This window comes from Pelmatolapia mariae, linkage group LG6, assembly GCF_036321145.2.
Source record: "Pelmatolapia mariae isolate MD_Pm_ZW linkage group LG6, Pm_UMD_F_2, whole genome shotgun sequence".
Lineage (NCBI taxonomy): Eukaryota > Metazoa > Chordata > Actinopteri > Cichliformes > Cichlidae > Pelmatolapia > Pelmatolapia mariae.
The window spans coordinates 29,330,987-29,344,407 of record NC_086232.1 but is presented as its reverse complement, the minus strand read 5'-3'; the positions used below and the strand labels follow the sequence as shown (position 1 = coordinate 29,344,407).

Sequence of the window (13,421 nt, the reverse complement as noted above, 5' to 3'; positions counted from 1 at the left end):
AAGAGAATCTTCCAACACTGAGTCTAGCCAACAAATACCAGCAAGGGAAAGGAAGATGGGAGGTAGGAAAGATCAGATTCTGTGGCCCAGAGCCAGTGAGAAAAGAGAGTGGGAAACCACTGACTCGGAACTGGCTCTTATACTAGATCAACAAAAGGGCCCAGTTGAAAGGAAGTTTGAGAACCTGGGAACCATCATCTACATCTGTGGGGCCGAGCAATTTGGGGTAAAGAACAAGACTCAGACAGCAGAAAGGCCCTTTAAACCAGGTAAAGTCCAGGAGACAGCGGGAAATTGACAGATTAGGGAAAGAGAGAAGACAACTGAGGAAATAGTGGAGGAGGGCCTATGAGACAGAAAGGGAGGGACTCACTGCCCTGCAGGAGGAAGTAAAGCAACAACTTAGTAAGCTGCGAAGAGCAGAGCACCTCAGACGACAGCATAAGAAGAAAGAACGGACAAGGACCCTTTTCTACGGCAACCCATACAACTTTGTTAAGGGCCTTTTTGTCGAAGAGAAGAGCGGGTGCCTCAAAATGCCCATAAAAGACCTGGAAGATCATTCGAGGAAAACTTACTCTGAGGATCGGAGGCATGAGCCAATTACCATTCCGAGTGATATGCCGCCTATCCAGGCACCTGAACACAAAATGGACATAAGACCACCTACATGGAGTGAAGTGGAGAAGGTAGTGAAGCAGGCAGGAGCAGCATCGCCTCCAGGACCTAATGGCATCTCATATAGGCTCTATAAAAAACACCCCACGAGTCCTCAAATACCTGTGGAAGCATGCCAGCGTCATCTGGCACCAGATTCAAACTGCTAAGAAAGAACAAAGAGAAAGTTGAGGCACACAACGATGTGTGCTGCCGGTAAAGTTTCTGGGCTGCCTTTCCTCATAACAGCCATCCCTCAAGATTCTCTCCATTTAAAGCAACGCAATATCAGGGACTATAACATCTAGTCCTTTTACTGAATAAGGGAAAAAAGTTACTACATAAATGCATAGTCACCTGTAAATGAATTATAGTTTTACTTTTTGTTTTTTCCTAAGTACAGTTTATTTTTGAGGCCAAGAACAGTACAAAGTGATTTACAGAGGTACATAGTTTTTAAAAGAGTAAATAAATGAAACATTTCTCATACCAAAGGTATGTGCTTGTCTGAACAGATGAGTTTAAAGTACTTTTACAGGATATTGTATAATCTAAGGTCCAAAGAGATAAAAAAAAAAAAAAGTAAAAGGCTTATAAGTAAAAGGAAAATAGAGATGGGACTATTTCCATAAGGTCTTAGGGGCGGCTTTCAAGGCAAAAGTCCTGAGGTTAGCAGTATTTCTTAAATGGAAAACAAGAGTGGTTCAAAGAGTTGATGTGAGCATCAAAACACTGGTCAAAAAAAGACCATGATGAAAAAGATTCCATTAATAAGCTTTTATGATTGACGAAAGGGACTCCAATCCCTGTCTGATTTGGGCAGTAACACTCTCGTTAGCAACAATTAGACAAAGCCTTGTCCGCAAAAAAAGTGAACATGTCAAATTTAACTGAATGCAGTACAAATTTAATTTGTTTTAATAAGGATCAGTGGATAAAAAAGGGCCACCCTCGGCACCTGACTCTACCATTTACCACCTGCAGTGCTGTGGAAATTTTTTTTATCCCATTCTAACTTTCAGTTGAACTTTTGTCATGCTGGCATGTTTCCGATCATCAAATTTTTTTTAATTTAATATAACAAATATAACAAAAAAAGAAAAAAAAAAGAAAAAAGAAATGAGGAGAAATGAAGAGAGAAATGAGGAAATGGGTCAATACTTTTTTCACAGCACAGCATTTACTTTCATATTTGTGAGTTTAAGAAACAAGAGCAGTGCTTTTATTTTCTTTCTGAGACAAATGACTCACTGCCCCTCCCTGGTTTACCAATACTGAATTTTCTAGTTTCTGGTGAAACCACCACAGTTTCTTTTATAAATACCAAAAATTAAAAAAAAAAAAAAAGACAGAAAAAAAACACCCATTCCCAAACATTTTCTTATACATTTACTTATATTTTATAATAACAAAATGCATGTACAAACATTATTTAGCATAAACACATGCTAACCGCAAAGCTGCTGCCTCACCTCTTGAATAGGTCGAGGTAGCAGCGTTGCGGTGACCCTGCAGTACAAACATGTGGACACCTGTGCTGCCATCAGGCCTGCCAACACAGATGCAGTCACTAACTTTAAGCTAATATGAGGAAATGAGACATTTTCTATCAGCTGTTTGGTTTGGGAGTTGCTGGTGTCGGTCTACATTGTGCGGTAAAACAAAACCCCTTTTTTAAGAGCACTAGAGCAACAAAGGCTTTAAATAAAGAGCTTGTAGTGTTTTGTTTACATTCTGAACTCCCAAATCTCAACCTCCACTGAAAGGCTGTAAAGTCATTTTCTTTACAGCTTTGTTAATCCTGCTTATCTAACATAAAGAACTCGTTTTATAGTTGAACGTGAATTTTAATACCACTCGAGTCCTGAGAATCCATAATGACGACAAGTCTCCAGCCTCTTATCCAACTCCCTCCTATCTTCCTTCCAGTACTTTGTCTCTGGCGATGACAGCCTCATCGAACTTGATCATGAGCGTGGTGCCCTTGTGCCAGTGGACGGTGACCTTGGCGGGGAAGCCGCTGTGGGTGAGAATGGCCTCTATGATCCCTCCCGTGAAGGCCGCGCAGTTTAAGGTGCTGTTCTCCTTGGGAACAGAGATGTAGGTGTTGACGAGGGGCTCCTTCTCGATGATGTAGTAAGTCTTGTCATCGTCGTTGGCTTGCTCAAGCTTGTCTGCTTCCTTACCAAAGAGTGCTCTCCACACAGATACCTGAGAAGGACAAAGAAAATGACAGAGGATGACAGGGGATGCACAAAACATGTGCAATCCAAAAAAATTACTTTATTTCCTTTGGGAGAAAGTGTGCAAAGTGACAGGCAATGACTTTTTTCTGCAGCTAAAGGTAGAGGCATAACAAAGATAACACAACTGAGATAAAAATTTAAAAGAAAATGGCAAAATTAGTCATTTAAATAGTGCCAAGATCTATTTTACTTTTGTTTATGCAAAAACTAATGCAATTTCCATGTGTCTGTTACGCAACATGGGACAGACAGTGATGAACAGTTTTAATCTTTCAGAGCTCTAACATGCAGTCATCTCATCAGCAATTAAAATTCAGCATTGAGCCTGAACTAAGCAGATCAATGAATATATTTACATATGAATTCAAATGATCACCTTGTGTAACATTATGATATCCCTCATCTCAGACTGGAGTTTTAGGTTTTGCTGAATCAGCAAACACAAAGAAAGCCTGGCTTTGTCAAACATGCTTCCTACTAAACCCCTCTAGAATCTGTAAATCAGGGCTAAACCCCTCATGGATTGCTTGAGTTCTCCTGTTACATGAGTCACTTCTTACAAATGACTTTTCTTACTGTAGGTTCTTTATGACCACAGTACTGCTGATGTTCTGCATTCACAGCAAGTATTATGTGGAGCTGTATTTAAACTAGTATATGCTTGATTTTAATATTCATCATTGCAAAGTTATTATTAGTTAGTGAGGAAGGTGTTTGTGAGCAGTCTGAATGAAAACCTGCCAGTTCAAATGTGCAGTGCAGCGCAGCACACACTCTCTCTCTCTCTCTCTCTCTCTCTCTCTCTCTCTCTCTCTCTCTCACACACACACACACACACACACACACACACACACACACACACACATATATACCTTGATGAACAGCAGTATGTTTAGCACTTTGGTCTCCCTCTTGCCGTTTTTCTCCCTCAGCACCAGCACGTCCAGTAGGCTGCCTCCCACTCGCTGCCCCAGCTCCGCTAGGCGAGCCTGCAGCTCGGACACCGAGTACACACGGCTCTGGCAGTACTGCACCACCTCCGAGAAGAGCAGGGTGAAGGCGCTCACGCTCACCTCGGTTTTCGGCCGGCTCAAAGGCCTCTCGAGAATAGCTGACTTGCCTCTGGTGAAGCGAGCCTCCATTATGATTTAACGGACAGCTCTAAGAGGAAACACCGAGGAGATTATTACTATTATTATTGTTAGTGAGGCTGCAACTGGACTACAGGCTAACTGCTAATGCTAACCAAGGTGCTACAGGCACGCGAGAAACACAAAGATGACATTTACAAAAATTATTTAGTTACTAAAATCAGTATCTCCCAACTCAGCTTTCTTTAAGACTATAATCAACACTCACCCGATCACTTGCTACACCTGAGTTGTTAAGGTTTGAGTACTTCCTGTTTATTAAAAACGTAACTTTGTCACATGACGCCACCGATCGATTCACAGCTACGGAGTCCACGAAGTCCCACGAGGGATTTATTTATTGCTTTTTTTGGGGGTAGGAAAATTGCACTGCAAAGTGTGTGTGTGTGCGTGTGTGTGTGTGTGTATATATATATATACATATATTATATATATATATATATATATATATATATATATATATATATATATATATATGTGTGTGTGTTGGAGTTGTAGTCAATAACCTAAATGTTCAGTTGTTCCACGAAAAAGCAGTTTATTGATTATTTCCATTATTCCAATATTTACCCAGTTCTCCCTCTGTGCATTATCTATCAAAAGTAAAAATAGAAAGTTGATTCAAGATTTTGGTTTTACAAACCTGAATGTACATGATTATTCATACAATACAAACCAAATCAGCTTGTGTTGTTCTTTGCCACCAAGTCCACGTCTACTTGTTTGTTCATGTGACTAAACTGTTTCCCGGCACTGGTGAGCACATAGCAGACGTACATATTACAGGGGACAATAAACATTAACCATAACTGACTTTATCCCTCGCTTCTATTGTTTTTGTCCAGGGATATACAAAGGAAACTGCATGAAGTATAAAAAAAGTGAAACATAAATAATATAATAATAATAATAATAATAAAAGAAATTTGTGATGAAAACTGAAATAAATTGAAGAGAAATTTTGCTCTTTGATGTGCTGTAGGTTAAATCAATATTTGGGGCCATCTGTGTACAGAGAGTACTCTTCCCTTTGAGACAGAGCACTGCTGTCATGCACGTACACCTACATAAATACACCTAGACAAGTGAGGGAGGACCACACATTTTGGATTATTGCAGAGATTCTTTCATATTTCACTGTTTAGGTTCATTTGTTTTGCAAGAATAAAAAATAAAACAATTTAAGAAGAACTAACCGGGATATGCAGAATGGCTTTCTGTGGACTCACATTTTTTCTTCTGGCTTTATTTGACCTTGTTACTGTCTACAGCAGGCCGACAGGTAAGCACAGTTATTTAAAACATGCAAACATTCGGTTATCTTGCATTAGAATTTCCATTACAGGCCACAGTGTACCTGCTTGGCATGTTGATAAGGAATATTTTCTCTTTGGACAACCTGATGTGTTTTGACTCACTTGTTCCTTGTTATCTGTAATCGGGAATTTTCTCTCTTTCTTTTCTTTCTCAAACTAAAAAAAAAGCTTTCCCTCTTTTTTAAGTATTGGGTTATTAACTGATCAATTAGAAAGGCTATTCAACTGTTCCCAAAATATATGTCTTAAAAGAGTAAGACAAAGACATATACTGTATTTGGTAGCACAAACTCATTATACTATGGAAGTGTGTCTAATGCCTGATCTTAAATGTACATTGCTTCAGCTGTATGTTTGAGCTCCTCCACTGATTCTCTCAGTGTTGGTATAGTTCTTTCCCATCTGTATAGCATGTGCAGAAGTCACGCTAGTTATCGGGCAATAACCTCTTGTCGTGCTATCAGTTTCCACGTTCTTTAATCCCCAGTTCATAACTTAGCTGATGTGAACTCTATATCACCTCAGACGGACTCTAATGACTGTAAGTTGCATAAGCTGTTAAGACAGATGAATGAATGGTTTGCTAAACTGGCTTTACACTGATATTGAGCAAGGACCACTGTTTCATTCTGAAGTAACTGAACATTTCATTCACTGAGGGAGTAATGCACTTTTCTCGGCTTGTGTCGTTGTCAGGCATCCACCTGCGTAACATGGAAGGCTTTATTCAAGCCGTGCAGCAGGTTGAACACTCCAACCCTGGCCTGCCCCCCCTGGCTCTGGTCAGGGCCCTGCGGAGGACTGCAGGCCATGATGACGTGATGACCATCCATTTCTTGGGCGCTTCCAATAATCTCAGCGATGCTGACCTCCTGGAGACGGCCATTCTCAACGCCTCATCCTTCAGCTTTTTTGATAAGGCCATCCACCACATTGTGACGGACCATGGAGAAGAACGAGGGGTGGTTCTCACAAGAGATGGAACTACGGTGGCGCTTGCACCCTTATTACTAGGAATTGAATCAGGACTGAAAGCCAAGATGGAAGGGGTGGCAGCAGCTGGGATCTTCCCTCTCACCTTAGGCAGGACACTGGGCTTATCATTTCTCAGCCTCCAGGACTTCCCACCATCTCACCGTTTGGGGCCTGACGGGTGCTGGGATAACGTGGAGCACCCCAGGGTGTTCAAACTGTCTCAGCCTGCCACTCTAGCCACCGATGCCATGATCAATGGGGGCATGGATGGCCTTATACTGGGCACAGACCTCAGTAATTTAACTGCATCTGAACAGCCACAGGCCCTCAGTGAGATTCTGAGAGGATACTACAATTTTACTCTGAGTGAGGGGCAGGGCATGGATGCTGTGAGCAGTCAGATTAGCCCAAGGAGGAGGGAGCTCTCTAGATCCATCCTAGAGTCTGTTGATCTTCACAGCCAGGTGATGGAGACACTAGCATTGGTCTGGAAACTGGAGAAGACAGAATGGATTTCTATGGACACTGGGGTGGGAAAGGCGGTGAAAGATGGATTGGAGACATTTGTCAAGAAGTACTGGGGTGAGCTATGAATGAAGACATTTAATCATTCTTTTGTGCAAGAGTCTAGTGAACCTGGATGTTTTCATTAAACTTTGCAGTTAAAAATAATCAGAATTAAATTTATATTTGTTTATGAGACAAATATTTTTGATAAGGATCCAAAGAGGATAACGTCACAGTAGGTTAAACAGTAATGTCACCATGAACTCGTAAAAACCTTAAATTCAAACAAACACAAAATATTTTTTACTTAACTATCTTTAACTTCAGTTAACATTTGTGTATTTTGGCTGTTGGCCAGTTGAAAAAACCTCAATTTGAAGTGAAAGCCAGCACTGAAATAGTGCAAGGCATTTACCAACATTATTATGAAACTCATTATGAAGTTTTTAACTGCAATTGCATGTTGTGATCACTATGCCCGTGGAGATGGGATTAGATCCACCGTTAAATAGTTAGGCCTCACAGAGGAAGAGGTATTTCTTTTATAGTATTTTTTTAGTTTTCAGTCATCTTGGTCCTGTGATCCATTGATACGTTATACTTTAGTTTAAAGGCTCAACTTTAAAATGAATAAAAAGACACAAACCATTCAATTTTTTAGTGATGGAAACTCAAGTTCATTCTGGAAATGCTAACATTTAATATTTCAGTTAATTTACAAAACAGACTGAAAGAAGTATGTTTCAGTTTTTCCACATTCAGTCAAATGTTATTACAAAGGAATTCTTCCATGCTTGGCTTGGCTGCCTTGCTTTTGGTGTGGGAAATGTCATTTCTGTAAGTTTGCAAATTATTCAGACTTTTGGCTCTGATAAAATTAAGTGTGTGGACAACAATTTCAAGAGATTATTCTAAAGGACTTACTGCACAGTCCTTCCTGGTGCAAACATTATGCCATCCCCCTTCTAAGCAAATTTCACTTTGCAAAACTGTCCAGTGTTCCACTTTTGTCAGAACAGTTCTGGCAGGCCTCTGCTTTATTCATTATCTATAAACTGTAATCAGTTTTTCAAACATCACTCCCATGTTTCGGATGTTTCACAGGTCAAAGCTCCATTTCCAAAAAACTGCAACAACCACAAGCAGTCATCTGGTAAAAACATTGACAGATTTAGACCTTAAAGAAAGATGTTGTGTGCACTACACTGGGCTTAAACAGTTGGAAAAACAAGCTTGTTTAAGTAATAAGCTCATTGATGCTGGACAAACTGAGTCATTATTTCTGAGCTGTCACAAAGATCTTTTTTTAGACACTAGCCCATATGTTCTGTTGCAGCCTATCAAGGTCTGGAGTGTTACTACTTTCCTAATCCTCACCATGTGTCCTCCTACCCACAGACTGCCCTCAAATCATCCCTCGCTGTCAGTGGGGGGCAAAGCCCCACCGAGGTACACCTATCCCGCTCTCTCTTCCCCTCCAGTATCTGTACATTCATCATACTTATGAGCCATCATCACCCTGTTTATCCTTCCCAAGCTGTTCTCGTGACATGAGGTCCATGCAGCGTTTCCACCAGGAGGACCGTGGGTGGGCTGACATCGGATACAGGTAACCAAACTTTAAAGGAATCATTGGAAATCTAGGGAAATGTATTTTTACGCTGTGTTGCAGTGTTTGTTAGTTGAACAGATGTATACAACTGTCACTGCCTCAAAATATGGATCTCCTGTAGACAGGTGCTGCCTACCCTTCAGCGACCTTTGAAACTAATCACTATAGTTTGTCTTTCCTGTAAAAATGTCAAATTCTGGTCGTATTCTGTCAATAATTCTTCTAATTGAACAAATTCTTGTTTTTATACTTTTATTTTTGTAAGTTGTAAGATTTACAGGTGCTTGAAGTGGCAGGAAATGAACATGGGAGTGGTGCTTCGCAAAAAAAACTACAAAAGAAAATTCCTATATTGCCAAAACATTCGTTTAAGTAGCCATATTTCATATCTATGTTATTAGCGGAGAATTTTCAGGAATGCTAACTGCATGCTGTTAAAACACTGTATTGCTGAAAATTCATCACATATGCTGGAATAAATTCTCAGCATTTTGCTCTATTTGTCTGCAGACTAGTAACCATCCACCTCATTCATTGATCACCTGCTCTCATATTTTTGCACTTTCAGCTTTGTGGTCGGGTCTGACGGCTACGTTTATGAGGGTAGGGGTTGGCATCATCTCGGCACTCACACCAGGGGACACAATGCCATTGGGTATGGCGTGTCAATCATCGGTAACTACACTGTCACCCTGCCATCTCGCTATGCCATGGACCTGTTACGTCATCGACTTGTCCAATGTGCTATACACGGAGGAGGACTGGTTTCCAATTTCACCATCCATGGCCACAGGCAGGCAGTGAACTACACCGCCTGCCCTGGAGACGCCTTCTTTTCAGAAATAAGAACCTGGGAGCATTTCAGCGAATAAGAGGACATCCGCAGCCAGGATTCTGTCATCAAAGGTTCATCACTACTTTTGGAAATTACTTTTGGAAATGTCTTATACTCTGGATCATTCTATCTTATTAATGTAGAGGTCACATTTAAAATTTGCATAGTTCAGTGCAGAAAGAAATGAATTCTGCTCAAATAACTGCAACGGAGGGTTTGACATTGAAACTTAGAGTTCATTCAGATTTTAGTGTTTATAAAGTACCTTAAACCTTGGCTAAGTTTAGATCCAGTATACAAAGTGGTACCATTATGTACTATACTTATTTGTCAGCTGGTCAGTATGTTTATCCACCCAATTATCAGCCAAATGAATGTTCTTTATCCGTCCTTTGGCTGATATTTGGGTGGATAAACACAGTCCTAATCATCAGTACTAATGGTCAGTAGGTGCCCTACTTTGCCTACCAGCAGGCTCAGATGGGAGGTTTCAACAGGCAAATAACATTCAAAACTGATGGCTTGCATATTGTTAGAATGATATTAGAGACTAGAATAGGGTGCCCGGTAATAAAACTGTCAAGTGCCCGTCACCATTTTGAGATCCACGGCAACGGGTCATGCAGAACGCATCTCCCTTCTAGAAGTATTGTGTAAGACAATAAAATGTGAAATGGTCTACTGAGCAGTGTTTTGTCTTCCATCGGATGCCTATGAGGAATCAAAAGAACTCGGTGAAGTGTTGATATTTAACAATATGTTTTCAGGCAGAGCTTCACATTACGATCCATTCCAAATAATGTTAAACACAAATGTTGGGTTGTACGTAATACTTTGTATTAATTTCTTAAGTACTGCTTGCTGATACCTTAAAACTAGAGAAAAATATATACTATTTATTAGAAACTTCACTCTATGACCAGGACAATGACATTTGTAAATGTAGTTACAAATTAAAATTGGTGGCCACAAAAGCGACATTTCAAGAGAATAAGATATGATTTCTCTTTCTTTGAGGAATAACCAATAAGGGACAAACACTCATTACTGAGGAAGGTGATAAAATACTCCTTTGACACATGTTAGTGCTATGAGTACATGTCTGATAATGTTATTGTTATTTGCCTAAAAGTAAAAAAAAAAAAGGCTTCACAAAATGAAATTTTCCTTCTGTTTTGATTTTGCAGGAAGTGGACTCACTGAAGAGAGACAAACAAAGAGACGGTCTAATAGTGTTTAATGTGACTGCGTATTAAAAATGTCAGTTTTGTTCTATTAATAGGGCCCAATTGCAGGACTTGCAAGATGGAAGATTAACTGAAAGTGCAGCTTTATTGCTGGGAACCACTTTTACACTGAAAACAAAAGACAAAGTATAATGACTACAACTAACAAACTAAAGACTGGAAAACAAGAAACCAAAAAAAACTAGGCGCTACAGAGACTGGGAACACAGAGGAAAAACACAGGAAAATGAGAGTACAATGCAACACAATGCAAGGAAAACACAGGGCTTAAATACACAGTGGAGTAATGAGGGAATGGGAGACAGGAGGGAAACACAGCTGGGAGAAATCAGATTTAACGAGAAAAGGGAAGCAAAACCAGAAACACTGACATGAGACTCGGACTTTCAAAGTAAAACAGGAAGCACACGACAGGCACAGAGACAAACTGGACAGAACAGAGGGAGCTCAAAATACAAAAAACCAAAACACTGGTAGTAATAAACCAAGATGGAACCAAAGATTGATCATAATAATAATGAAACAAGCCAAAACACTGGGTCACCGACCCAGGACAGTGACAGTAACACTTGTTTTTTTCTTTTTGGCTCAGAATAACTAGTTTATGGCCCCAAAATGTAGATTTGTGCTGCATGTTTAACATTTTTAATGAATAGTATTTCATTAAGAGGTCATGGACGTCAGTCAAAAGTCAGTGGTAAATTAATTTCTGTATTTATTGAAGTTACGTTAATGAAATAGATGTCTATTGTGTGTTTCTTTGAAAAACAAACAAAAAGAAAACACAGGTGTAAAAATCTATGCAACTTGATTTCACCAGGTCACTCACTTTTGCTGGGACCAACAGAATCCCATGAGCATGTTTTCTCATGCTTCTGCACTTTAAGCTGACCCATTTCTCCTCATGCTGACAATAAATAACCTGATCTGACAGATTGTTTACTGTGTAAAGTCCATCATATGAACGCTGCAAAAAGCTTTCCAGAGGAAAACACTAAAGTAGCTATGGCTTCACAGTGCAGATGTTGAGACAGTGAACCCAGAGAGACATCAGCACCAACAGCTCGCCAGTCTGTGTGACAGGAAAAAGCTTTTGATAAAGATTATGCAACAGAACAGTCTCATCAGCCACACCTAGGCCTGATTACTGCAAGACCTGTTCCATGAAAAAATCATGGAAATAGAAGCTGTCTGACTATGTAAAGTAGGCGAAAGGATCTGAAAGAGCAACACATCATGCCACAATCTAGAGAAACTCAAACCAGATGAGAAACAAAGTTGTAACCACTCTGGAAAGAGTTACAAAGTTATTTCTAGGTCATTGGGACTCCAGCAAACCACAGTGAGAGCTATTATCCACAAATGGAAAAACCTTACAGCAGAGATGAGTCATTAGTTATTATTAATCTCTGCCTGTCTTCAACAGCGTGCCTTTTGTCCCGTCTTCCTCTCCTCAGTCCCAGCTAGTCGTGGCAGATGGCTGCCTCTCCCTGAAGCTGGTTCTGCCGGAGGTTTCTTCCTATTAAAAGGGAGTTTCTACTTCCTACTGTCGCCAAGTGTTTGTTTAAAGGGGGCCATTTCATTGTTGGGATCTTGGAGTGACTGTTTTTGTGATTTGGTGCCATATAAATAAAATATAAAATTTTATTAAATTAATATCTGTTTAATATTAACATTTGTTTGATTAGTGGAAATGCGCCTCGCCCTAAGACAGCTGGGATAGGCTCCAGCCCTCCATCTGTGACCCTGACAAGGATAAGTGGAAGAGAATGAACGGATGGATGGATGGATGGATAGTGAAAATGTGTAAACAAAATTAGGACATAAAGAATGGGCCAAATATTTTCCACTGGACTGTATGTGGTGTCAAATTCAAAGACAAACTTAGAGTCCTAGTGTGACTCATTGAACCATTAAGAATTTATCAAAGAGTATCAGCAGCCCTGAAACACGTCAGCTGTTGTTTAAACATGTTTCTGTTTCATTTGTTCGTGGTTACTCTGTAGAAGACATCAGCACCATCTACAGGTTTAAGTCAATTAGTGCATCTGAGAAAACCATAAAACAACGAATTATGTACAGTATTAAAAAAAATAACTAAACATAATTATGTGTATAGATTGGATTAATCCGGGGCGTTGTTCAGGGGCTTTTACAGGTTATTGGATATGTTCAGTTAAGTGTTTTTTGTTTGGAGCACTTCTTATCGTCATAGCAGCAGCACATAAACACGACGCAAATGAGGGTGTTGGCAGAGCTCATTATGCTGTATCACTAATTAAGAGTTGTGCAACAGTAATAAAAGGTTTTTAATTGCTGTGGTGTTAAGGTGGCATCTGGGTTGTGATCATTTATTTGATACAGAAGCTGCTCCACTGCTATTAGAGTGAGAGGTGTAATTAAATCCTGTAGTTTTGCCAGTCTGTGTCAAAGTTCTGTTTCTGTGTGCTGTAGAGGAGAAAACCAAAGTCCATCCACACATAGACCTTGGACTTCTGTGCTCACATGGGCAGACAACGTTCTCTGTTTGGGGGCTGGGAGTTTCTAAATAAGTAAGAGTTTTAATACTGAACTTCCTTCACCAGCCAAACAAACAAATATTACTAACTCCCCAAAAAACAAAACCCACAAATATTAGTATACCTCAAACTACTTATACTAGGAAAAAAACTGAACAAAACAAATGATAAAAACAAACTAGACAAAAAATACCACATGTATCAAATATGCTAAGTAACCTTGAGGTGTAATGATTACATTTACATAAGATAAATCTAAGCTGTAAATAAATGTGCACATAATATCACACATTAATGAATTACAGGTAAGAGTACAGCCAAAGCTGCAGTAATACATTTGATCGGTACAGCTAGCA

At 39.8% G+C, this 13,421-nt stretch overlaps 2 protein-coding genes across 3 annotated transcripts; one reads left to right on the top strand and one right to left on the bottom strand.

Annotated features, from left to right (window-relative positions):
• Positions 1 to 1,069: 1,069 nt before the first annotated feature.
• Positions 1,070 to 4,374, bottom strand: trappc5 (trafficking protein particle complex subunit 5). The gene is made up of 3 exons (XM_063475377.1): positions 4,263 to 4,374; positions 3,776 to 4,064; positions 1,070 to 2,868 (listed from the first exon to the last, which is right to left on the bottom strand). Exons 2-3 carry the CDS (start codon positions 4,043 to 4,045, stop codon positions 2,572 to 2,574), a joined length of 567 nt encoding a protein of 188 aa, XP_063331447.1. The 5' UTR covers positions 4,046 to 4,064; positions 4,263 to 4,374; the 3' UTR covers positions 1,070 to 2,571.
• Positions 4,375 to 5,014: 640 nt separating this feature from the next.
• LOC134628642 (N-acetylmuramoyl-L-alanine amidase-like) lies at positions 5,015 to 11,212 on the top strand. 2 transcript variants are annotated; one of them, XM_063475376.1, is made up of 5 exons: positions 5,015 to 5,336; positions 6,067 to 6,927; positions 8,251 to 8,461; positions 9,033 to 9,370; positions 10,487 to 11,212. In XM_063475376.1, the coding sequence occupies exons 1-4, from the start codon at positions 5,264 to 5,266 to the stop codon at positions 9,334 to 9,336; spliced, it is 1,449 nt and encodes a 482-aa protein (XP_063331446.1). In that variant the 5' UTR covers positions 5,015 to 5,263; the 3' UTR covers positions 9,337 to 9,370; positions 10,487 to 11,212. The 2 variants fall into 2 exon arrangements, with proteins under 2 accessions (XP_063331446.1, XP_063331445.1); XM_063475375.1 differs by lacking the exon at positions 10,487 to 11,212 and having other exon boundaries at positions 9,033 to 9,972.
• Positions 11,213 to 13,421: the final 2,209 nt, after the last annotated feature.

Bases quoted from the DNA above. Each gene is read 5' to 3' on its own strand.
- trappc5 (XM_063475377.1), bottom strand. From the start codon at position 4,045: ATGGAGGCTCGCTTCACCAGAGGCAAGTCAGCTATTCTCGAGAGGCCT. The intron at 2,869-3,775 runs GTATATATGTGT...TGTCCTTCTCAG, and splicing joins ACATACTGCTGTTCATCAAG to GTATCTGTGTGGAGAGCACT.
- LOC134628642 (XM_063475376.1), top strand. From the start codon at position 5,264: ATGGCTTTCTGTGGACTCACATTTTTTCTTCTGGCTTTATTTGACCTT. The intron at 5,337-6,066 runs GTAAGCACAGTT...TGTCGTTGTCAG, and splicing joins TGTCTACAGCAGGCCGACAG to GCATCCACCTGCGTAACATG. The intron at 6,928-8,250 runs GTGAGCTATGAA...TCCTACCCACAG, and splicing joins ATTTGTCAAGAAGTACTGGG to ACTGCCCTCAAATCATCCCT.